We start from the raw sequence: 27,122 nt of genomic DNA on the forward strand, positions 1-27,122 counted from the left end.
ACCTCAGATTTGGACCACATACCACTGACTTTCTGCCTAGGAGCACTTTAACGACACTGCAGTAGTAGATCCCATGGAAAAGCTCTTGGTGTTCAAAAATGTTCAATTTTAAAATGCTGAAGAGTTATCATTCCATGGGGTGAACCTATGACTAATGGGGAATGCAAATTGATGGATTTGCTTTCCTTTTTTATTCCCTTATACTGGTAATCTTGAGATGCATTTCATATGCCTCTTTAGGCAAATGTAGGAGTTCCAACAACTAGTCACCTGTCGCAGTGGCCAACCTCATAATGAATCTTTGCTCTGCTCTCCCTCCTTCCCTGCTGACCCAGCCCTCTCTTCATCTCCTTGAATCCCACTCCTTAATAATAATAAAGCACTAGGTCTTAAGCCTTTGTTTCAAGTTCTACTTTTTAAAGAATCCAAGTGAAGATATCACCTTTCTTCTGTTATCTATAATCTTAATTTCATGGTCAATACCCAATTTTCATACTCCAGAGGCTTTAATGGTCTCATCACCATCATCATTAAAACATCAGCATCACAACGTCATCTACCTATGCCCTTCATGTATTTGTTCTTCTCAAAAGTCTCAGCAGACTCAATGAGTGCAATGCATTTGTTGCTCTGACATCCTTCCATTCTCATTCTCTGGAGAAGGTGAAGATAGTAGAGAAATGTCAATGAAAAGTAAGAAGAGCCTAGAAACAATGGGAGACCACAGCGAAAAATGAACTGATTAATAGATGAAAGGAGACTGAGGAAGAGAAAAAGACGAAGAAAACTTGGAATGGGAGAAAGAGTGGTGCTCTTGCTATCCAAACTACTCTCAAAACATTTCTTTTCCCCATGTTATTTCAACTATCATCAATATATCCAGTCATTTTCTTTATCTATCCCTCTATCTTTCTAGTAACTATATTCACATACAAGGTACTTAACTCATTCTATACTGATCCAGCATTAATTGGGTACAAATGATATTCTAAAAATCCATAAAGTTACTACATTAATGAGATTAGGAAGGAGTAATTATTGAATTTCTACCTAAGTCCCAAGACAACAAGAGTCTGGAAACTACATTAAATATATCTAACTGACAAGTAGAAAAAAGATGGATTGGCGACTCTTCCAAAGATTGTCACAACTATATCTGGGCACTATATCCTTACTTGCTCTTACTCCTGAATATATCCACACCTACACCTGGCCCACTGGTCATGATGGAACACACCACCTTTCTTGTTAACATCTGTCTAGAATCTGCCACTTGATAGAGCCTCTATTTTCTCAACCATCTGTCCCCAGAACGCTCCCTTTGAAATTCAAGAACTTTTTCCTCCCCTGGTACTTCCTGGCCCATATTTTTCATTTATTCAACAAATACTCTCCATTACATGAAATCAATCTGGTAAGAAGGCAGATAATATGACCCCATATTTTATCCTTTCATTGACTTTTCTTTCTAGTGGAGGTGTCAAATAGGGATGAGATACAGGAATAAGCAAGCTCAATATGGATTACAATAAATAGGACAGAATATACTGTAAATGCAGGAGCCAATTTTACAAAAATAGTCAGGGAAAGTGTATCTGAGGAGGGAAATAAGACCTAAAGAATGAGACTGAGTCAGCCAGGCAAATGTCTAGGGTTTTTTTTAAGTGTTCAAGGTAGAGATAGGCAAGTGAAAAGGTCCCAAGGTGGGAAAAGGGTTGATAAATTTCAGGAACAGAAACTGGGCTGGAAGAGCCGAAGTATGGTAAAAAAAAAATCAGGAGAAATGCATAAGATTAAGTTGGAGAGATTATAGGTACCAGATCCTTTAGGGGCTTGGAAACCATAATATGGAGTTCAGATTTCATTATAAGAACAATTAGAAGGCTTTGGAAATTTTTCAGTCAAGAGGCAAGATGGTTTGCTTTTCACCCAAGTTGCTCTATGGAGAAAGTTTTGGAGGAGGGCAGAAGAGGCTGATATAGTACTGGAAAGAACTGCAAATAGTGTTAAAGAATAATTTTTTTTACAGGATATTTTCTGAGGGCAGCTGTTATTTTTTTCTTTTTTTCGATCTTAAAGAATAATTTTTAAGCCAAATCATGACTGTTGTAGAAACATAAAATAAACATGTGTCAAAGATGGTGCTTAATTAATTAATGAGGAAGCCAGTAAGATGTTACAACTAGTTCACAGGAGAAATCAAAAAGCTCACACGTATTAGCACTCAGAAATGGAGAAATGAATTTCAAATACTGTATATGCAAAACTTGCTAATATCCACATGGCAATAATCAACTGCAGTTGTATGAATAAGAATGATTTGCATTACTATCAGTTTTCTACAATTTAAAAGAGTTGTAAAATAGCTCAAAGACTATAAATGTCACAGATAACCAGGAAAATTATGCTAGACAACACATCTGCTTTTTGGGGGTTTTTTTGCTTTTTTTTTTTTGCTTATTTCAAAGTTTTTCACAATGTTTCCCATCAGGAGCTTGGACAAGGACAGTGACAGTAAGCACAGAAAACTGTGCTGAATTATAGAGATGTTTTCAAATCTTAACTGATTGGACTTGCTGATGGGTTAGCAGGGGTGTGTGTGTGTGTGTGTGTGTGTGTGTGTGTGTGTCTGTGTGTGAGCATGCGTGTGCATGCATGTGAGGTGGGTAGGTGAGAGAAAGGAATCAAGGATGACCCCGAATTTGTTCATTAAACCTTGTTCTTGCGGAACAGTCTCACTTGATGCTTGATCCCAGCTAAATTCCTTCACTGGAATGGGGCATTTAGAGACCCAGGTAGAAGATAAGATGATGTTTATAGAAGAGAAACAAGAGAAAACTGGCAGATTCTTAGATAGAAATAAGATGATAGAAATAAGATATCTTCATAAGCAAGTTATACATTTAAAGCTAAAAGAGAAAGAGAAAGGGGGTCCCTCCTCTGAAGCACCAATACTGTGAATATTTTCTAATCAGTTCTTATGTAGTTTCAACTAAGGACCCTAAATACAATATGGTGGGATTTGGGGACCTCTCAATCCATCAGTCATCGGTAGGTCATACGTGCAAGTTTTGTCATCAATGGGTTCTCGGTATTTGAAAAATCCCTATTTGAATATGTATATGTTACTGAATTTGGGGTAGGAGTGTGGAATGGGGGTGAGGGAATATCTACCAAGGAAGACAGGGGGGCGCAGTAGCTTACAAGATGAAATGGGGAGGGTGGACTGAAGCAACACCAAGTGAAGCCCTCGGAGCGGGAAAGTCAGGAGGGCAAAGCTGAAAATATAAGAGACAGCAGAGACAAGTTTGGTCTACTTAAAACATCACTGAGAATCAGTACTGGCTTATTACGTCCTCTTTAATAAGGAGAAATAAGAATCATGTCCGATTTTTAAATTAAAAAAATTTTGCTAACAATGTGTTCTGTGATTTACAGAGCCAACAAAAACCACAAAAAAGTGTTTCCAAATGTTAACAGAAGTGGCATCTGGTGGTGAAACTATTGGTAATATAATTTTTACATCATATTTGTACTTTTTAAGATCTCTATAATGAGCATGGTTACAAGAAAAATAATGACAAAATATGATTGTGGATAACATGGCAAAATAATTCAAGAATACACCTACTCAGTTTACTTTTGCATCTCCTCTCTAAACTGCATGATACAAGACTGAACACATAAACCAAATCCAAACAAGGCCTATCCTTGAAATGATTAGTCCCCAAGCAATCATACCAGATTAATTACATATTGTTCCTTAGCATCATGAAGATAAAGAGATGAAGGAAACGTAATATTATTGCCTATTTTTACTCTCCTCCGTGGTTTTCAATTATTTAATTAAGAGTTTTGTCTGTAGATATGACCTAATCCAGCATTTATCAAGATACCACGTAATGTGTCACACCAGAGGAACTCATGAGATCTTACTATAGTGAAACGCAGTATAAACCTCCCAGGTGTCTGTCCTAAGCAATTTAGTATATAAGATTGGCTTCCATTGAGAGCTCCTTTCTTGGAGTCTCTAACTGAAGAAGATATAATTATGATAGCATCTTCACCCTGTTGGCCCTACCAGCCTCCTGGCCCTACCCCACCAGCATGAAAGGCAGTCTGTCTCTGGACTGGGGCTTCTGATTCCCAGACTTCACATGAGCTGACTTTTACATATTCTGGCAAGGACAGTCAATAGGCGGCCTCCTGATTTGATACCACACACCCTGGCCCCAGACACTTTCCAGCCATGACAGAGAAGCCCTCATTTGCCAGCTCATCTCTGCATCACAGCTTCTGCACACCCCTACCTTTTCCACACCATCCCAATTCCATTCACTTATTCTTATTGGCAAGCTGTGCACTGGTACCTTTTTTTCTAATGGAATTACTGACCTGTTGTAAAAGACATGCCCCAAATTCTCCATATTTGAATAAAACTTCATCTTTGTGTTTTGAAAGCCCCCCAAATGTTGGACCAATCTGCTAGTAATTTAGAGGCAAGAAACATGTGCTTATTACAAAAAGAAAATCTGTGGGTTCTTACAGAAGGCATTAAAATTGTTTCTGTCACACATTATCAAAACTCAAGTAGACTTGGAGACAACCCAACATAATCACTTCATGTTGAAGATGAAGAAACACAAGCCCAGTTGATATACCTATTAAGGGGCGGTCAAAACTGAAATCATGCGGTCTTTATTTATTTTCTTCTCTCTTGCCTCAGGGAGACCCACACTACAGAGAAGATCACAGAAAATCTGAAAAGTCTCATGAAGCCCATTGTTCTGAATGCTCCAGTTTTACTTATCAAGGATGCCTGGAAAGAGGGAGGCTCAAGAGGGAGGGGATATATGTATACATATAGCTGATTCACTTTGTTGTACAGCAGAAACTAACACAACATTGTAAAGCAATTATAATCCAATAAAAATGTAAAAAAAGAAAAAGAGAGAGATGCTAAAGAGAACAGCAATGAACATGGAAACCCTAGAGAAGAGAGAACAACTTCATTGCTAAGATCAAAATCATCCTAGTTTGGATATAACCACCACAAACAAGGTGAAAAAAAGGTATTGAATCAACATGAGAGAAATGTCTGAGGAACTAAGTGGTGTCAATCCTTCTAGAGGACAGGTGGTTGTTTTTTTTTTTTTTTCCTCCCGTTTGATGTCAGCTTTCTGGGATGGGGTAGCGAGACTTACAGTAGTGTTTGCTCAGACTTGACGAGTCAGTCGGGCCTGAGTCCTGTGATGGCTGTGTCCCTGAGGGCAGTTTGGACTCCTCTGGGTTTTGCATAGCTGGCCATCAGATCCTGAATGCTGAATGAGGTGACAGCACATGAGCTGTCCAGCTGTGCTTCCCCAGGGCCAAAGAGCTGAATGAAACACAGGTGGGCCTTCATCGGGGTTCCAAACCCTGCAAGGCTTGAAGCTTGCTTTCAGGCCACAGTTCACACGGACTAGTAAGTAAAAGCAGGCTGCAGAGCTGTCCTTTTCTGAAACCTTTGTACTAGCTTTTCCCAAACATTCTTAACTAAGTTTGGAGTCTAGACTGTGAAATATCAGTGGTCTCCAAGCTGCTGCATCTCTTTTCAAGATGCCTAAAAGCATTTACAGAAAACAACCGTCACTGGTTGATTAGATTAGAGATAAGGTACCAGGTTCCCTCAGTTAACTGCCATTCTCTATGCTTCTTACTTTTTCACTAGTCCCTACCCACAGGCACTATTTTCCCTATATAATCCTCTCTATATTCTCTATTCTTTCCTATTCACTCTCTCCACATTTCTTCCTAATTGTGGTCACCGACTCTTACTCTCATTCATTCTGAGACAATGTACGCAAAAGCACTCTGTAAATTCTAAAACTCTGTAACAATGACAGACATCAGTGTTATCATTTTAGCTCATCCTTTTCCAATTGTGGGTAGGTATGTGTGTGCGTTGTGGATGAGTTTATGTGACCATGAGAGAAAAGCTTAGCTGTCATGAACCGTTCTCCAACCTGAAGTTAGGTCTCCATTACCCCTTCCTGCCCAGAGAGAGCCTGAACTCACATAGATAGCAAGATATCTCTAACTAATGACAAACTCAGATGTGAGATTTTTTTGAAGGTACACAGCGGCAGAAGGTCTGTCCTAGTTAAGCTAAGAAGCAAAGAAAATGTGTTGGAATTCTCCCATCTTGCCTGTCTCCTGACATTTCTTTTTCTCCACTCAAGTATGCCACTGCTCTCTGCTGTTCTCCAGCAAGTCCAAATCTTCACTATTGGTTAATGCCTCCAGCATTAACCAAGGAGGTGTACCCTCCTTCCAAACCCAAATTCCCATGCATTTAGGCTACAGAAGAAAAATATCCTGTTAATCTGGTCCACATGGGAGTGTGACAAAAGAATAAGAAAATCCACATGGGAAATGTTATGTTTAATAATTTGTTAGCCATAGAAATAGACAGTGATTTTAAAAGGTCTCTAGAAAACATTTTGGAAAAGAATACTTTCAAGAGATCCCTTAATTTTGGAGGTGGCTATCTGCTCTGACATGCATGAGGCAATCTTTAACCTGGAAAATGCAAAACAGCAAAATAAAGTGATAAATACCCTTTAAAAACCAGCTGGAGTACTGGTCAAATGCTGCATGGTGGCAGAGGTGATGCATGGCAGCTGTCAGAGCTGCTTGAAGGCATCCATTCAAGCTGGGCATCAAATATTTTAATATTGATTAGACTATTTCTAACCAGGCTATTTACTTCTAGAAAACATTAACGTAGGGCCATTCAACTTTTCTTTTAAAGTTTATTTTTTCCAGAAAGAAATCTAAATTGCCTTGTAGTCTATTTGAACATTAAGAATAGAGATCATAAAAATATATTCCCTGAATGGACTAAAAAATTATAAAAAGCAATTTAGTCTCTTGGTCGTAAAATAGGAAGACAGTAGGGCAGACAAGCAAGAGACCAAGAGATGAGGACACAGGAAGTGAAAGACAGAAAGTCAGAGAAAAAAATGGGCCCCAAAGAAACAGCAACAAAGAGATACACTAAGCAGACAAATGCAAACGTGTTCAAAACCTGCACAAAGAGGAGAAGAGAAAGACAAGAAAGGCTATACCTATGTACTCAATGACACTATGCACAGCGGATGGATTGAAAAGCATTTTTAAGAAGACACACATGAAAAGACACTGCAGCAGCTTTGTATTGTGTCCACTTGGCTAGGATGAACTACATTCCCAGATTTCCTATCCCTGTATGTTTCCACTGATGGCGACCACAGAGAGACTCAGGTTTGGAGGATGAAAAGTAAAGCAGCAGCCACTATCCTAGGTCACACAAGTCATCACTTATCCTCTGGCTCACCTTGTTGGTGTGAGACAGGGGCTGGGCCTGAAACAGCCACCCCTTCCACTGATTTCTCTTCTGCTTTTCCAACGTGTGTGTGTGCGTGTGTGTGTGTGTGTAGCTCCAGGATGAAGAAGGGCCCCAGCTTCTGCAGGAAACCCAGGCCATGGACGTGAAAGGCAATAAGAATGTATGCTTGTGGCTTCCAGCTTCTTCCGGCTCACCTCCACTTTACACGCACCTCCCTTATCATTGTGGACTTCCAGCTGTAGGATCAGACCCAACAGCCTCACTGTGCCTGTTCATCAGCTCCCACAACTGTGTAAGGTCAAACCCCTGTAATAAAACCCTTAATATAAATACATGAATGAATGAATGAATGAATGAATGAATGAATATAGCTCCCAGTGGTTCTGCTTTTCTGACTGTATCCTGACTGATATGGACATATAAACCAAAAATTTGGTTTCCAAAAGTTGATGGAATAACACCCCTACTGTTTAACCTTTAAGAACTGTAGGCCTGCTAGTGTAAACCTCTCTTTATCTAATGGAGTTCAGTTCAGAACCAGATTCCTGTGCATGTGAATTCCCCTACCCCTAATCTGACAGAGTAGCTGTTTTATCAATCAGAATATAAAGAGAATAACCAGAAAGATATATCCACAGGGAATCAGAATCTTCCTAAGATTTACTTAGACACTGTCACTATTGACATCACTTCTGATTAAACATTAAGAGTAAGTATAGGACAAGAGTATTTCAAAGATACATGTTCTGACAGTTAATACTGAAATTATCTCATCATTGCTGCCTCGAAGGGTTACCGAGTCACAAATCATCTTCTTATTTGAATCATTCTTATGTAAATACTGATGCTATTTGAAATGCACATAATTTAACTACAACTTACACAGTCCCAGGTACTATCGACCATAAATGTTTCTTCTTTATGATTTTGATCAACAATAATAAAGCTCCTAGAGTCAGCTAGCGGTAGTCGAGAGTCTATGTAATTCATCTTGCTTTGGCAAATTATATTTCTACTACATGCTTCTATGAAGAAAGCATCTGCCTATTTCTTGAATTGGTCTTCAACTTCACTGGGACCTGGAAAGAGTTGAAATTTGTATCCCCACATGGCTTGGGTCCCTAGAATCTATTGCAGTTCTGTCCAATGGAAATACGTGCCACATATGTAATTTTTAATTTCCTAGTAGCTGCATTTTAAAAAAAGTAAAAATGAAAAACGGAATTAATTTTAACCATGTATTTTATTTAATTCAGTATTTCCAAAATCCTTTGACATCATCAATATAAAAAACTGTCTAGTGATATTTAAATTTTTTTCATATTAAGCGTATCTTTGAGACTTAGCAGGTATTCAAAATTTCAGTACATCTCCATTAAGATTAGCCACATTTAAAGAGCTCAGTAGCCACATGTAGTCGAATACTATATTGGGCAATGCAGTTCTAGCGAGCTTCTTGGGTGAAGGGAGAGATAAGCTTGAATATGCTTACTAGACTCAGGCAGCGAAAGCACAAGATAATCTCCACCTGCCAGAGATTGCGAAATGATACAGGCCAGGAAACTTTCAGTGAAAAGTTCAGGTTCTTCTTCACTGAGGATGGCAGTTCCCTGAACAAGCTAGATGAAATCCATTCTACCTCCTTTGAGAGCAGGCAAGGTAGAGGGCGAGTTTGGAGCCAAAAAGCGTTTGTGAGTCCCTGTCTAGGCTCATCGTAAAGTTGTCCACACAGGCCTGCTTTGGGATGCCTGAGACCACAGAACTCTACGGGGTGCTCAGGGGCTGAACAAGCCAACCTGCTAGAGCTCTGCAAGAAGAGATCTTCTTCTGTCACGAGCACTCTCAACTGCACACCTGACGGACAATTACAGGGCTTGCACTAGGCAGCTTTAGTACCACTGCGGGGGGCGTGCTGGGGAGCAGGGAGGAGCAACACTGGTAGAAGTCAGGCTGCAAGAACAAGTGAGGTCCAAGGAGGCTCGAGGCGACCAAATCCAGTATGTGACACAGCAAGCGTGCTTGGGGCACCGGGGCATGGTCTGAGGAGCGACAAGGAAGAGGTGTGGGAAAGTGAGAGTTCCTTCTTAGGATCTTATTCAAGTGGGAATCTAGATCTCAGGTTCACTCCAACAATAACAACAGCCTGAATATTACCTGCCATTCAATGCTTGTCCCCTGCCATTATGATACAAAACCTAGGCAAGGACTACAATTGCAATTGGATATGCTGACCAGGTGCTTAGCAGGCGCCAGGCAGTGTTTCAAGTGCTTACACAAACATTTCATTGTATCTTATAACCCTCCAAGGTGAGTATTTTAGTTTTCACTTTAAAGATAAGGCAACTGAGACTCCAGAGTTACTCGTCTGATGTCACACTACTAAAAAGTGATAAACTGAAGTAGCAACACTACACGTGATTTCTTCAAGTTGACGTTAGTGATTAGAAGCAATATAGAAGTTGCAATAGCGTGAGAGTGAAAGGGGTTGCTCTTTAGGTAGAGAAGAGGTTGAGAGAGACCTTTTCTTTCCAATACATTGTAGGTGCTGTAGATTTTCACAGTTGAAGCTGAGGACTTGGCTGCCCAGCTAGAGACTACATTTCCCAGGCCCCCTTGCAGTTAGCTATGGCCCTGTGACTAAGTTCTCAATAATGATATGTGAACAGAAGTGATAGGAGTCACTTTCTGGCTGGATCCTTAAAACTGTAGGGATGACTGTGCTTTCTCATCTCTCTTCCACTGGCTGAGACCTGAGTACGTCACGCATTTAGTTTTAACCATAGGACACGATAGCAGAGTTCTAATTGATGGCAGAGTTATGTCCCAGAAGAAACTTGATTACACCAGTGGCCATGAGGATCAGAGTTGTGGTCCCTTCCAGAATGCCTCATTCAAAACTATTACTACTATTAAACTATGACAGAGAAATAAGCAACTATGTTCTTTCATCTTCTATTTTGTGGGTTTTTTTTTTTTTTACTTCAGCTTATCTCAACCCTACATACACAGAATAAGCTGAAACTGTCAAGTTAAGGTTATGCATATTAGCACTGCGGAAGATGCAGAGCTCTATGCACCACCCCATCCCCATATTTCAGCAACATAACTAAACCAGTACTCTAGATCTCTTCCAATGAAGAGAGACCTCAAGGACTTTGAGTACCCAGAATTTTCTGAAAATCTTCTATTGCCTGATGTCAGTAGGTGTGGCTTAAGAGGAGGACTATGCCTGTCATAAGCAAATTTCATAAATGGCATCACAGAGATAAAGTATATGTAAAATTAGTCTATTTGTATTCTATATTTTTAAATAAATATAATGAATCATACCAAGCTTCATGAAAAAATATACAAAATTATGTTAAGGCACATGATCTAATGTTAAAAGATATTTTGTTTCTGGGCTTCCCTGGTGGCGCAGTGGTAGAGAGTCTGCCTGCCGATGCAGGGGACACGGGTTCGTGCCCCGGTCCGGGAAGATCCCACATGCCGCGGAGCGGCTAAGCCCGTGAGCCATGGCCGCTGAGCCTGCGTGTCTGGAGCCTGTGCTCCGCAACAGGAGAGGCCACAACAGTGAGAGGCCCGCGTACCGCAAAAAGAAAAAAAAAAAAGTTATTTTGTTTCCTAGTCCACGGATTTCCATAAATGTACAGAGAGAATATTATAGCCATGACCTTCCAGACATGTGAAGAAATTAGATTTAAAACCATCTGAACAGCTTTGGGAAAAATGAATTCTGCATTCACGATAATTGAGTGGGACTATATAGTAGTCAACTAGTGCTAAGATAATGCTAGGTAACAACTCTAAAGTTCGCACTAGCCAATGACAACTAGCACTCATTTATTGTTTACTGGCCTAAAGAGAAACTGTGGCTCATACACTTGGCTCTGATTTGCAGTTTGGGTTAAGTTTACTCTACATGCCTCCTCATCCTTTTTGAAGCAGCAGATTAACTTGGACATGCTCTCCTCATGCCAACGCAAAAGCATAAGAGAGAGAGTGGGAACACATGCTACTTCCCAAAGGCTTGACACTTCCACTAACACTCCATTGGTCAAAGCGATTCCCATGGTCAAATACAACATCAAGGGGAAAGGAAATTTATTCCAGCCATAGCAGGAAATACTTCCAAGTCACATGGTAACCAATCATAACCCAGTTTCTCACTGGTCAAGTGTAAATTTGTGCCTGTCTAGTTCTAAGACTCATGCACTTTTCCCTGAGTCTTGTTTTCCTGAAATATTATTTTGTTTTTTCACTATATGTCCTCACTTAATCTTAACAATATTTTTATGAAGTAAGTACCATGATTCCATTATAGAGACGAAGAGCTCACTAAGGTTCAATAATTCAGCCAGTAACAAACAGTTAAGCAACAGCAGAACTGAAGTTCAAATCAGTCTCTTTGAATGAGTGCTCTTTTAAAATGTAAAGGAATTGAATGATTTTACAGCATGTGTCCCCCATTCATTGCATGGATAACTCAGAAAGCCTTTATCTAGCACTTACTGTGTGAGGGGCACCACACACAGCACTAGCACCACAACAAGACCTCAGGATAAACAAATCAGTGAATACATAACCTTTAACTTGAGCTCCGTGTCCAGGTCAAGTAAACAACATCCTCAGTCAATCCAAATCACTTGTGTCTTGCTTGATAAACAATGAGCTATTTTACAGCGTTATAGTAATTCCCAGTCACACACAGCCCACCTCCTTTTAGTCACTGGTATTTGTTTTGGTTTTGCTTGCATGGCCACTTCAAGACCTATTCTTTCTCCAAGAATCAAGTATTCATTTATTTTTGCCCATAAGGATACATACATATAATGTCAGAAAGGTATCCTTGTTACAAATACGTACTAGTTATCTTGCCCTTTAAGACACATTTTCCCTCTTTTGGTGATTCTGAATTCTAGATTTGATCTAGCATACTCTATTTGGTCATAATTGTGATTAAAAAAAAAACAGCCACAATCTTCTGTTGTATATATTTTAAAGAAATCTTAGCTGAATTTATGCAATTCATGCAATGATAAATAAAACTGAATATTCTCTGCAAATAGCTATCATAATCCTGGTGAACAGAGAAAAGAGGAGAGACTTTGGTATTAATAAAAATGTTGGACAGATGAGACATTTTGGATAAGACAGATAAAGAAGGCAGATTAAGACTCATTTGAATTAAGGAAAAAATATTAGAAATCAATAAACGTATTCTTTTGACAAGCATAAGACTGAGCTGAACCATTTTTAATCATTTCCAAATGGAATACAAGGTGAGAAGTTCCTATGTGTGCTTTGTGAATGTAAGCACTTCAAATCTCATTTTATGTGTCCTACTAATGAAATGGATGCCACCAGTTGACATAACATATTTTGTTTCTCCCAAATTAATTTTCCCTTATTTTTTAAATTTTGTTTTAAAAGAATTCCTATAGTATGTTTCCCTCTCATTAAAAACAACTTATAGAGAACCTACTCTGTACCAGCTACTCTGCTAGGTCCTCTCCATTGTTAGAGTCACACAAATCTAGTCAATGGTTCCCACTTTTAATAAAGTAACTGCCTTTGAGTGCTCACAAATTTCTATTGACATCACAATAATCAGATAAGAAAAACTGATTATTTTATGTATAACTCAATATTTTAAGCTTCCTTTCCTTCTTTCTTTTTTTCCTTCTTTCTTCATTCAGTCATTCATTTTCTTGTAATTTATTTATTTATTTAATTTATTTACTTGTTATAATTTGTTTAGCTACTGGCATCCTTGACTGACAACAAATAAATGTATATATTCTAACAGCAGTAGCTGCTTTATCAAAAATCCAAGTAACTTGTTTGCCTGTGAATATCACCTACTTGGTTATTTTCTTCTAAATAAGATTAAAGTATGATATTTTGCTACCAAAAGAAAATGGTCTATAGAATGTGCTTAGATTTTCAAAGGACATTACCACTTAATAAGTCAGTAAAAGTATGAAGTTTTGCTAAAATTTGACAAGGGAAAGTCAATTATTTGTGAGTGATTATACCCTCCAGATATAACAAATACATTCCCCACTTCAGCATTAAAAAGCTATTTGGATATGATACTCTTCCAACAGAGGCTAATCCTAATTCTTGTTTCTTGTCAGCACCATTAGCACTTAGCAGCTGTTAAATTCTAAGGACAATCTAACAAAAGATTTCTGTCATAGCAGGAAAGGAAAAAAAAAAAACTGATTTCTGGGATGAGTCACTCAAGGCAGAGAAGTAGAGAGCAGCTTTTACAAAAGCACCTCCTTTCATTTCATTTTATAGGTTGAGATCTATTGATAAGGATATTGACTCAAACAGCTTTCGGCTTTAAAACCACGCCAGACATGTTTATCTTGGGCAATGTGGTGCCACCGCTAAAAAGGAATATGTTAATAGAAAAACCCAGCAGCTCATGCAGCTCAGTAACAGAAAAACAAACAAGGGGGCTTCCCTGGTGGCGCAGTGGTTGGGAGTCCGCCTGCCGATGCAGGGGATATGGGTTCGTGCCCCGGTCCGGGGAGATCCCACATGCCGCGGAGCGGCTGGGCCCGTGAGCCATGGCCACTGAGCCTGCTCGTCTGGAGCCTGTGCTCCGCAATGGGAGAGGCCACGACAGTGAGAGGCCCTAGTACCGCAAAAAAAAAAAAAAAAAAAAAACCCGATCAAAAAATAGGTGGAAGACCTAAATAGGCATTTCTCCAAAGAAGACATACAGATGGCCAACAAACACATGAAAAGATGCTCTTATCAAAAAAGTATTTGTAGAATCCTCATCCTGGTAAATTAAAGAGGCAAAATTGTCCCCCTCTGAGAAAGTTTAAGTAGATTAAGGCTTCACAGGAGACAGAGATATATACAATTGAATTTGAGGAGTCTTTCAGAACTCCAAATCCAAATATTTGGATTTGACTTCTGTTGAATATATCTGAATTTCTAACTAAAAATATAAAATATGAACTTCAGTGAATGCTTGCAAGAATGTCTCACCTGAACAACTTGGGGTGGAGAGGTGGCACTCGGTTAACCCCTCCGGTGGAGGTCTCCCACTCCCACTCCCCTCAGGGTCTGAGCAGAGCAGGGCTCCGCCAGAACACTGGGGGTCTCTCTAGGTTTCCTCCAGCTGTACTAGGGGACCTTTGACCATGGCATCCAGCCTTGGATGACTGTCTTCCAAGCTTCTGAAAATCTCAGAAGTCTACAAATCATAATGCACAACTAGTAACAATTCTTGTCAATTCCCCCCTGTTCTACCCCTCTCCTCTGTTGCCTAGGTTCTTTTCCTATTTTCCAAAAGCTGGCTACACAATTCATTCCTGAGTTCAGGACCCAATTATATATCCTTCAAGAATTATTACCTATTTGGTACTCTGATTTCTAAAGACCAGATCCCTTCCTTATCTTTTTCCAACATGAGTTTTTACTCCTGAGATCTTTCTGATCTGGCCCTCTGCTAGACTTGCCCTTCAATGTGACAATTTGATTGCTGGAACTTTATGTCTCCTTAGTTTGGTGTACACAGCTAGAGCCACTAATTAATATATCATATGGGTCCTTTGATTTCACTTCTATGGCTATATTTATAAACCATACCATTCATTATTTTAAATCATTAAAATTGCTAAAAGTTTGCTAAGCCATATGCAGAAATTTTTAGGGTAGAACTAACCTCATGTGAGTGTCATGGTTCCCAATTCTTAGTATGTCGAGAGAGGGGGAAATTATAAATGTTGAAGAAGCCATTCAGCACAGCACTAGGTGTCAACCATAGAAGCAGAGCAGGTCCCAGAGGCCTTTGCTCCACCAGGTGTCAAGCCTCTCCAGCAGGAATAGGGCAAAGGTCTGTTCAGCGCAGCTCTTTTACCAGCTGGAGAGGAGTATTTCAATGTTAGCAATCAGTATAGCCATACTCTCACTTCAAGACAGCATAATAGACATATTATTTTAATTAGCAACAACAAATACTTGTCAGACAAAGGCAGAGAAGTCAAAATATAAATACATATATATTATTTCTAGGAAAGAGTGAAATAGAATACATAATTTCCACTAGGAGTGACAGTTTTTTAAATGGTCATAGGCAGATACATTCTGGAAACTAAAATGATTCGGGGTTTTATCCCACATACTATTTTAGGGCAATGTTTAGCAAATACTTACTGAATTATGATACTTACAGAAAAAACTGTGAAAAAAATGTAAGGAATCAGAGGAATGGCATATGACCAATTCAGTTTTTGCTAAACTTCGTGGATGAGTTTTAAAATTAAAACTTGGATTAAGCCCAAAAAATTGAGTCTGAAAATTATTTAATCTAAAAATTGTATATGAATAGGATCCAGATAACATATAACTATAGGTTACATATAGATATGCAATGTATATGTATGTGAGGAAACTCCGTACAGCCCACATGCCTTTTTAAATCTAATTTCATTCCAGAAAGCATGTTTAAACATTTCACAGAATTTTAGCAATATATATTATTGCTCTTAATCTATCCTAGCATAGAAAGAGAGTAATGTTAAATGGAAAAGCAGGAATTACATATTATATGGACGTAATTGGTGAAGTTTTTGCACATGGGTATGTGTGTACAGAGAAATAGAGAAAGGATGGAGGTATGGGAAAATACTAATAGAAACAGTCAAATATTTACAACTGTGATTATGGGTAGAATTTTTCCATTTTTCCTTTTTTTTTTTCTTTACTAAGTAACTAACATATTTTTATGATCAGGATTTTAATTATTCCACATATTTTCAAAATTTTCTGCTCAAGTACGAAGCAAATTAAGAAAACACAATTAAGTAATTCCCTAATTCCTCTATTCTATACTAAACAAAGTAAAGCAAGCAGAATTCATTCATGGAATTAAAGTCACATTTTGTTAAACTATCTATACTTGTGCATGTGTGCAGGCAACTGTGTACATAAATTAGGGAAACTTCAACTTGTTTCAAAGCCAATGAATAACATTGTCTATCTATTTTAGACCCACTTTTGATAAAATGACTCAGAAAGGAAAATAATAATCAAACTTCCTTCAGCTGTGTTTAGGGGCCAGCAAGTTTGGAGTTAAATAAGGCCAAGTAAATTCATTTGTAGTTGTCTCATACTTGCACAATCCAAAATCCCCATACAGAATTCTCTTCAAAAATGTAGAAATGTAACCAGTGTTCAGAATTCTGACCTCAAAACATGTGGCTGGCCTAATTTTAAAACCAAAGCATATTCTCTTGATATGTTTCAGGGGTTGAAATTAATTTTGGAAGCACAAGCTGCAAAGTGACAAGAACTATCTCCATATTGGTTGTTGTTGATGATGTTCTATAATGTTTCAGTGGGAGTTGGCTATAATTGGCCTTGTTTTGTAGAATAAAATTGTTCATCTGACACATGCTTTTGAAATCGACTGTACTTTCAGGCCAACATAGACGTTTTTGCTACAGACTATCAGTAACCATATGTTTTGCTTCAGAAGATAAGATCTAAGAATAAGATAAGAAAATTATTACTGAAAAACATCATTATACAAGAGAGTATAGAACTAGATGCTAAAATTGTTTCATAATTTATAGGTTAAGGTGTTTCAAAAAGAGGTAAATATTTATGAACTGGAAAAGTCAGGTAAGACTTCATGAAGAAGATAGGATTTATGTGGTCCTGAAAAGATGATAATGTTGTTGTTTATGCTGCTGATGATGGTGATATTAGTATGAATTGAGCATATACTTATGCCACGCACTGTGCTTTACATAATTATTTCATTTAGTCTTAATAGTACCTTATGAAGTTGAAATATGATTGTCTTTATGTTACAGATGAGGAAACTGAGGTATAAAGATTAAGTTACTTGCCAAGTGGGGGTAGAATTCCAACCCTGCCAGCCTGTTTTCAAATTTCTATTCTGATATCCTGTCCTCGTTCAAATAATCAGATAAGTTAGGCAAGTACCATCCAAGATGATTATCGCACACAAGCTTGCCTAGATTTCTCAGAATCCCCTTTCCTGCTGGCCTACGCTGTTCTCAACTGACTTGTCGGGACCTGGCTAGCTCATCCTGGGCACTCTAATACTAAACTTGTGTTGAGTCACTAGTAAACTGCCAAGAGCTTTAGAACTGCCAAAGAAAAATCTGACTGCACATGAGAATAACCTAGGGAGCTTGTTAAAACTAGATTCACAGTTCCCCATTTCTTGAAAGCTGTAGTTTAAAAAGTAATTCTCATATGCATCTAGGGTTGCTAAAAGGGCATTTGAGATCAGTAGCTTGTGGCTTATCCATGGATCAGTTGCCCCAAGACTTAACTAACTCTGGTGACAAAATCTCTCTCAGGTCAGTGTCTCTGAGGCCATTCTATTATTCGTTTAACAAACGAACATTTAATCAAGACTAACTATGAGTCAGCCACTGTGCCAAATTCTGAAATAAAAATGAAAAAGAAAAAAAAAGACAGTGCCTTCCTTTAAGAAGTTCATCGTTTACTGACATAGAGAGATAAGCCGAAAAGCACGGTCCAGTAGGTTAGTTTCAGAATCGATACTTGCATGGGGTTCAGTGAGAGCACATAATAAGGACATTACAATCTCCTGGCTCATTACAATCTCACTTTCTCTGGCTCTTCCTTCTCACGCAGTCTACTGGAGGCTTTATTTGCGTCATTTCATTTAATCTTCACAACAACCCTAAGAAGACAGACATTAGTGATTTCAAAGATAAGGAAATTGGGACTCAGAGGGATTTAAAAAATTGTCCAAGGATATACACCTAAGCATCAGAAAGAGAATTTAAAACCACAGCTATGTATCCCCAAATCCAAAAGTACACTCTTCACATTTTGCAAATTGCCAACAATTTTAAGGATGTTTATCTCAGAAAATGAATAGTACAGTCAATCCTTCACACAAGGAAATAGCTAGGATTTTAAGCCGTTTGCCTAGTTCCAATAAGTAACACATCCAGTCAATCTGAACAGTTTACGTCTGGCTTGGTGAACAATGAGTTATGTTACAATGACTATAACAACAATTCAAAGTCAGACACAGCCTTCTTCCTTCTGTGGGCTCCTATTTGCTTTGGCCCCTGATATGAGTCAAGCCACAACTCACGTTCCGTTCCCAGGGAGCCATTTTGTTTTCTCTCAGCAGAACCTGTGCCCATATGTTTTGCAAGCTGCTGTTTATAAAGCATTTTGTGGTGGTTCAAGAAAATAAGATTGTAGATTAAAAGACTAGACTGAAATTATCCCATATTCAAACTAATCCTTCCTCTAGAAGGTAACATGTTTCATGTGATACTAGCAAAGCTTGTTAACCAATGTTCAGGTTAGAGCTATTATGATCTTTCTAATCTTTTGGCAGGGTCTACTTTAAAAGGAGTTACGAGTTCAATGAATTGAACAGAGGAACACGTTCTAATACAGCATGAGAGTAAGAGTATATGGCGTTATCAGAACACAGTCAAAATAAAGTATCATCTAGAACCATCACTTCCTCAACAGGATTTGGGTGAATGTCATACATTGAGGGAGATGATGTTGAGGATGAGATTTGGAATTCAAATATTTACCACCCTACTTGATGAGGAACAGAGAGAAGATGGCTCTAAGAGTTGAAATGTAAGTATTGAGTTATATGGGAACAATGGATTTTATGTGTGCCTATGTGTGGATTTCAATTCTCCACCTGTCACCTTTCATATTTGTCTCCCTATATTAATTTTTTCCTTCTTATCATATTTCTCCTAGGAATCTAGGAGTAAAAATATACATTCCTGGCATTTAACAATTGAACCACATAATAAGAAACATACATAACATGTAAACAATTAAAAAATATTTAAATTTTTAAAATCTGTATTACAATGTATGCTTTCTTTTTTAAAAAAAATCTAGTCTCAACATAGAAAAATTTCCTAAATGTTTGAAGCATTTTGAAGTCTTACCAAATATCCCAAAAGAAATTCTAAAATATCTTTAAAAATTCTAAAGGTACCTACAATATTTTTACTTAAATTAATTCTAACAATTTCTCAGAATTAATGTAATAGGTTATATTAAAAGAGTTTTAATAATGCAAATATCAAACAATGAGGTTTTTTTAATTTCATTTCCCAGTAGATTAATTCAGTCTGACTTCACTACTAAGAAATTCTGCTTCAAATAGTTTTTGTTTTCCTTTGTTCCAGAAGCTTAGGCATGAATTTTCTCCACTAGTTGTATTCAGTTTCTCCAGTAGTTTTATTCATCTTATCTGATGATAAAGTAATGAAATCCATTTCTTATCTTGAACAACCACACCAAAAATTTATTTCAAGGATTTTGAAAGAAAAATACTTTGAGTATAAAGAACCATGGTTAGAGCTGTTAGCGGTTAAAATATGACCAAATATAGATCGAAAGCCTGTTCTAAAGACTTTAAGGTTTGGGATGGAGGGAAGCCAAAATCATGAAAAATAACCATAAGACACAAAATAATTCACATAAAATGTCCAAATTGCTATGGTAAGGTTTCTACAATATCAGGTTGTGAGAAATCAAGAAGGCTTCTTAGAGAAACTGGCATTTAATAAAAAATTGTTTAATAGAAGGATAGGGTTTAGAAGAACAGATTAGAGGTGGGGATTGTGGTCCGGTAGGAAACAGTATCAACAAACTATCACAGGAAGAAAAAAAAGTGCATTTAGGGGAATCAAGGCATTCATTTCCTCCGCGGTGTTCTGCACCTACCACCACTTGGTATTTGTCACAATGTATGGTGGTCTTTTTTAATGTGTCCCCACAAAAACATTACATGTGTTACTCAAAAAGAGAGACTTGATTTTATCATCTTTTATCTCTATAATCTAGCATAATTCTTTGTATACCAAAAGTTACTGGTTTTCATAAATTTTTAATTCATTTGAGAAATGTTCCTAAGGCATTTGCTAAGAAGGGTATCAAGAAAAAAAAAAAAAGGTAGACCATCTCAACTCAGTTTTTAGTTGGTAAGAGATGTACATAGTTCAGGATAACATGCAATCAAGCTAAGAGAACTACAATTTGCTAAATGCTTTTCATTGCCAGCCTAGAAACATAACCCTCTCACCCCCTGCAAAGAAGGCATTACTTTTATAGATGAAGAAACTGAGGTTCAAAAAGAAGTAATTTGTTCAAACTTTATTTGGCTGGAAAGTGGCTAAACTCAAGTTTGACTCTCTAACTACTCTACACTGCTGATGTAGTACAGATGTATCTTGAAGAGTTAGAGGAAACTATCTAAGATATTTTATTCTACGTGGGAGTTAGCTTGGTAAGGTTTCATGAAAGAAAAAGAGCCAAAGTATTCCTGTAAATATCCTTCCATCCTCCCTAAGGCACTCTCTCTCTAAATAGCTTTTGATTTTTTACTTTAGGTAATTCACACCCGGACACCAATCCCCGCCCTTGTGGAAATGTGATGATTCCCAATGCAAACAATTCTCCCTCACAGCTGCAATTCCAAGCACCTTATCACACAGAATAACTCTTTGGACTCCTGATTATTCTGCCTCATCTTACTATTAGCTCCCCAGATGTATTCTTCCACCATTGCGCTAACCACAAAGACCTTGCTCTGTAAACAGCACTCACCTCTGCTGCTGTGTGTATAGGTGCCCCATCTTATCTAATTCAGTTGCTACAAGGACCATGTCTTCATGGCAATAAATAAGGCATGGGGAATGGGAGGGAAACAACAATAACAACCTCAAAAACTGGTTGTGAAATTTGACAACCTGCATTTAAATTCCAGCTCTGGCCCTTGGTAGCTATGTGACCACAAAAAAGTTACTTATCTCTCGGGACTTCCCTGGTGGTCTGGTGGTAAAGAATCCGCCTTCCAATGCAGGGGACGCAGGTTCGATCCCTGGTAGTGAAACTAAGATCCCACACGCCGTGGGGCAACTAAGCCCGCGTGCCACAACTATTGGGCTCGCCCGCCTCAACTAGGGGGCCCACGTGCCGCAAACTACAGAGCCCACATGTCCCGGAGCCCGTGTGCCACAACTAGAGAGTGAAAACTCATGTGCCACAACTAGAGAGAAGCCAGCACACCACAACTAGAGAAACCCGAACAGACAGCACACTGAAACGAAAAGATGCTGCATGCCTCAACAAAGATCCCATGTGCTGCAACTAAAGACCTGACGCAGCCAAAAAAAAAAAAAAAGTTACTTAGCTCTCTATATCTTCAGGATTGTGTGGATTAAAAAGAAACGACATCATCATGTACACAAAGCACAACGTTTCTATGAGGAGGGACTGGGAATAAGGTTTCTTTCACTGCAGAGACCCCTTAAACATGTGAAACACCATCTTAGCTCCTATTAAAACCCCACACCTTGGTAAGGGAAAGAAAAATGGGCAATCCTTATTTGTTCCTACGAATTTACCTTGAATTTCTGATATTTTACCCTCTGCTATAGATTTAATCTGTTTTGGTTTCTATCTGTCCTGAATCTCTTAACCCTGATCTGCCCTACTCACTTGCTATCTTCACCCTCCGATTCAGCACACATCTAGGTTGCGTCATCTCATGATATATGGTGTTCACACACTCCTTTCCAGACCACTTCCTTCTTGTGACTTCTTGTCTGAGTGTCACGTGGTCCATTTTGTTCCTTTAGCCAAGTCAAACCTCCAGTCCTGGATCCTCCTGTTCTACCCTGCACGTGACCTGCACATGACTTGGTGCCCACGTTGATAACACGACTTTTGCTGTGACACTTAGGATTCCTGACTTTCTTCCCAACCCTATTCATGGTAATCCAAGATTCCTTGACTTTGGTAGAGGAGCTCTCAGTGCTGGATTCCCTGCCATCCCCTGTAGCCTATAACATTATTCTGGGCATCTAACGCAGAATATACACATTCTTTGCATTGCATGGTCTTCCAATATCCTTAACTTTCCCTCCGCCAAACATAAAAGCCTTCTTTTGGTCTGGAAATCACCAAAACCATCTCTGTTTGACTATCCACTAGGTCACAGGTTTTGGCAAGGTAGTAATAACAAGAAAGGCTCCTCTTCGAAATGGAATAAAAATGTGTGTGTGGTCAATTTATCATAAACTCTTCGGATAATTTATTTTCTTTAGATCACCTAATTATTATGCTATACTGTTTAATGAGCTTGACTAAAAGAATGGAGTGAGCACAGGTCTTAGAATCAGGTAATGTTTTATAATTTGTTCAAAAAAGACAGTGACACTTTCCTTTAAGTGTTTATATGACTTGTATTAGTTACCTAAAACAGAAGAAATTACCACAAACTGGCGGCTTAAAAAAAACCTAAAATTTATTTTCTCACAGTCATGGAGACCAGAAGTCTGAAATCAAGGTACTAGCAGGGTTGGTTCTTCTAAAGGCTATGAGGGAGAAACTATCTTATGCCCTTCTCCTAGCTTCTGGAGGTTGTTGGCAATCTTGGTGTACCTTGGCTTTTAGATGTCATCACTCCAATCTCTGCCTCTGTGGCCACCTGCCATTCTTCTATGTGCCTCTGTTTTCTCTTCATATAAAGACATCAGTCATTGGATTAGGGCCCATCCTAATCCAGTATGACCTCATCTTAACCAATTACATCTGCAAAGACCTTATTTCCAAATAAGGTCACATTCCAAGGTTCTGGCGTGGACATGAATTTCGGGGGGGGGGGTCCCTATTCAACCCAATGCAGGAATATTAGTGGTAAGGATTGTAAAGCACCTAGCATAATGCCTGGCACATAATTAGGGCTCAATAAAGAGTAATTATTGGCATTTGTGGTACACTAAATTAGCTAGTTAGCCTTGAGTAATGTTTGAGACTGCTGAGCATGTAGCAGAGGTCCATAGCAAATTACCACAACCATGTCAGCAGATCTTTTCCAGTGCTCTTTCTTCCAAACCCAGATAATTTAAGATCAGTGCTCAAGGCAAGTAAATTCAACCCTGAAATCAATCAGTTTGCTCTGCTTTCCTGAAAGCCACATTAGTGCCCCTGAAATATAAGCAGGGAATTAGCAAAGACCTCTAATGCCTTGAATTAAATTTTGTGCCAAACAGCTCTGAGCACTAACAATGGATTGTCCATTGTTCATTAATAAAGGGAGGGTCCATAAGTGCTTCACATTAAGCTGTGGGTTTTTTATTTGTTTGCTTTAATTGTATGCTTTTCTTTGCTCAGTTTTTGTGGAGCCAATGGCCGCTACTTCTATGTTCCTTTCATACATTTTTTTCTGAGTGCTGAAATTAAAATTGTGGCATTCTTAGATACAGGGATTTTAAGGAAAAAATACTATTTTTTCCCCAGAAAGTTAACTGTGAGTACACTGAGAAATAGGAAACTGCACTCCAGGAACCTGGAGAATCCTTCTTTCAAGGTTTTTCTGTGTCTCCTCTCTTAGACTTGCTGCCATTCTCTTTTCCAAGACAATTCTTAATTTGTTCTCCACTTCTTTCAAATCAGCTGTTATCTTTTCTTCAAACTTTCAAAATCTTCTTACTGTACATTACAGTCCAAAATCTAACCTCTACTATTTCAGTGTCCAACGAATATTATTTAGCCTTAAAAAAGAAGGAAATCCTGCCATACACAACAATATGGATTGAACTTGAAGGACATTTTGCTAAGTGAATAAGCCAGATGGAGAAAGATAAATACTGCTTGATTCCACTTACATGCAGTATCTAAAAGAGTCAATCTCATAGAGGCAGAGAATAGAGTGTTGGTTGCCAGAGGCTGAGGGGAGAGGAAATGGAGAGTCATTGCTCAATGGGTATAAAGTTATGAAGTTTTAGTTATGCAAGTTGAATAAGCTCTAAAGATCTGCTGTACAACACTGTGTCTATAGTTCACAAAACTATATTGTGCACTTACAAATTTGTTAAAGTGGTAGAACTCATATGAAGTATTCTTACCAAAAAATCTAGCTTCCATTATTTCAGTGTCCAATTAAATATAAAATATAAAACTGACTAAATAAAAACTGTCTAATATAAAACTGATTAGATAAAAATTATAGTATATTCCCAAAGCAGTCAGTAAAAAGAATAAGCTGTATAGCAATAATAACAACGTTTTGGATGGTGTATAGTGCCAGCCATTGTTATAAATGTCTCATAAGTATTACCTCATTTAATCATTATAACACTCCTATGAGCTAAATATTATTACTATTTCCATTTTTCAAATGAGGAAATAAAATGCAGAGTGATTAAGTAACTTGCCCAAGTCACACAGCTATCAAATTGTACAGCTTTAGGAAAGGTATGGTGAATCCAGGAAGGCAAAGAAGTCCAGAATGTAGTGCTAGCTTTAAAAAATAAATTACAAAACAAAAAAATGTATATTAGTATTCCATCTTATTAAAAATTAAATAGTAATAAATAGATTATATTTTTTTTGGTCTAAATGAGTAAACATTTTTTTGCATATACGTAATTTATTTTTGTATACAGCAGGTTCTTATTAGTTATCTATTTTACACATAATAGTGTATATATGCCAACCCCAATCTCCCAATTCATCCCACCACCACCACCCGCCCCCCGGCTTTCCCCCCTTGGTGTCCATACATTTGTTCTCTACATCTGTGTCTCTATTTCTGCCTTGCAAACTGGTTCATCTGTACCATTAGTGATAAATAGATTATACTTTTAAAAAATGCTCTGAAAAGATAGAACTAAAATAGCTAATAAAGTTAACTCTGGGAAGTAATGCTAAGAGGTGGAGAGATTTCAACTTTTTACTTTATACAGTCCTGTATTGTTTTTAATTGTTCAAAATGAGTATACTTTAGAGTAAACAGATAATTCAAAATTGTACTCACTACTTCTTTAATCTGATATCAAATTTTTTATATGTGTAGAGCATTGTATGATGTGCCATAAGACACTGTGAGGTCAGGTGGTAACTATACAGATAAATTTCTCTATCTACACTATTTTTTCCATGAGTAAGGCAGACTATGAGAAAAACTTCATATTGTTTTACCACCTTGTACAACCTTTTTGCTTTTTCTTTTTGCCCCTGAATTCTTCCATGATCCAATGTCTTTAATCCACTTTGAGGGACATTATTAAAAAATAGGTTCTGAAACATATTTTTGCATTTATTAAAAGAATGCTGTGGATAGCACTGTTTAACACATTGTTAAAAAACCACAGTTTTTTTTCTGAGAATGTACTGCAAAAATATTTCTTTAGATTGAATTTAGAGAATTGTTTTATTCTTCTGAGTAACTGCTTTGTTCTTATTGTATGGACACTTTGAGATAGTTAACCAACCAGGATCCTGTGTTTTCATGATCTGCCAGAAAGTTTAAGATGTATCTGTTTCTTATCACTGGAAACTGTCCTCTCAGCATATGCTTTGTTTCTAATCACACCCTTAATTTCATCTTATTTTTCTCACCTTCATTCTGCCAGATTTGTTAGTCTACTTTTTAATCCCTCCCTCCCCCATTTTCTTGGTCTTATTTATATGCATTTTGGTAAATGCCTTAAACCATCCTAGAACAAGGCAAACTAAAAGAAAAAAAATATTTAAATTAATAAATGTAATTCACACATTTATTAGTTTCAAGAAAACCCAGTTGAGTTAGGCCTAGTCGAATTTAAAATACCCATTATTTCTAGGAGAGTTTATGCACTTTTCCAATACACTTACGAAAGTCTACTCAAAGTGTAGCAAGAACATCTCATAATTTGAAAGAAAAACTGAGACTGCAATTCTAAATCATTAATTGTCATTAAAAAAGTTATTAGGACCTAATTTTGCAAGGCCTTGCAGGCATTCTGTAGGGAGAACAGACCTAGCATCTGTCCCTAGGAATTTAATATGAATCATGGATACACCATATCCAAATCTAGCAATTTGGGATCCAAAATGATTCAAACTATATTTATATCACTCTAAGAACATGAAGGGCGTATTTATTCAGTTCTAGCTGGAAGTAGGTGCTGCAAAACATTTTCATAAAAGGGCTTATCTTGAGGTAAACATAGCACAGTTCCCATGAGCTACCAGGGTTTAAACAATTTCTGAATTAATTCAAATGATATAACTGGAACATTTCAAGAATTATCTTACAAACAGTTTTCTATCTGCCTATTAACTTCTTCAGACATCAGTTCACTAAGAGAAAGTAATAACCTCTAAAGAGTGATGCCAAATCTGTAATAAGTTTGCAGTTTTAATTTAAATATTTCAAATAAACATCCAAGTTATAAAAGCATTAAAATATTTCCAGTGCTTGGTTTATTAGAAATGAAATTTTCCAGGCTAAAGTCCAGTGGGAGAGGAATGATTGCTCCATAATTCATCTCTTCCCCATCCCTAAAGCCAAAGATCCTTCTCCCTTTTATAATGAAAATATGGTAATCATCTCAAGTTGTCAGCATATGTAATACCATGTAATTGCCATGACATGCCAAAAATGTAGGCAAATATGCCTTTGGATTATTATTTTCCAGCTGCCAGGCCCATTACAACTTGATCACACTAGATGTTGGTACCATATTGCCATTCTGGCTGTTATGTCATTATAACTAATCATCATGGCAAAACCAAGAGGCTTTGCTCACTATCACCATCATTTTCTGAAGACGTTACAGCAGGACCAAGGCAAAGAGATAATGTTGCGTAGAATTGGCTATGACAGACATTATAATCAACTTCAAATTTAGAAATGCTGGGGAAAACTCGATTATATGTTAACACATAAACAGTT

At 37.8% G+C, this 27,122-nt stretch overlaps 1 protein-coding gene across 7 annotated transcripts in view; it reads right to left on the bottom strand.

The window, feature by feature from the left end:
* Nucleotides 1-27,122, bottom strand: part of LOC307183458 (uncharacterized protein) — a 921,334-nt gene that overhangs the window by 498,003 nt on the left and 396,209 nt on the right. Inside the window, exon 5 of one of the 7 annotated variants that reach the window (XM_079915971.1) lies at nucleotides 17,071-18,080. The exons of the other annotated variants lie outside the window; for them this stretch is intronic. Coding sequence (XP_079772097.1) covers nucleotides 18,063-18,080 — 18 coding nt within the window. The 3' untranslated portion in view covers nucleotides 17,071-18,062. Of the gene's footprint in view, nucleotides 1-17,070; nucleotides 18,081-27,122 lie in introns of those variants that run through there. 7 annotated transcript variants of the gene reach the window in all.

The sequence above is a fragment of the Stenella coeruleoalba genome (genome assembly GCF_951394435.1).
Source record: "Stenella coeruleoalba genome assembly, chromosome: 3".
NCBI lineage: Eukaryota > Metazoa > Chordata > Mammalia > Artiodactyla > Delphinidae > Stenella > Stenella coeruleoalba.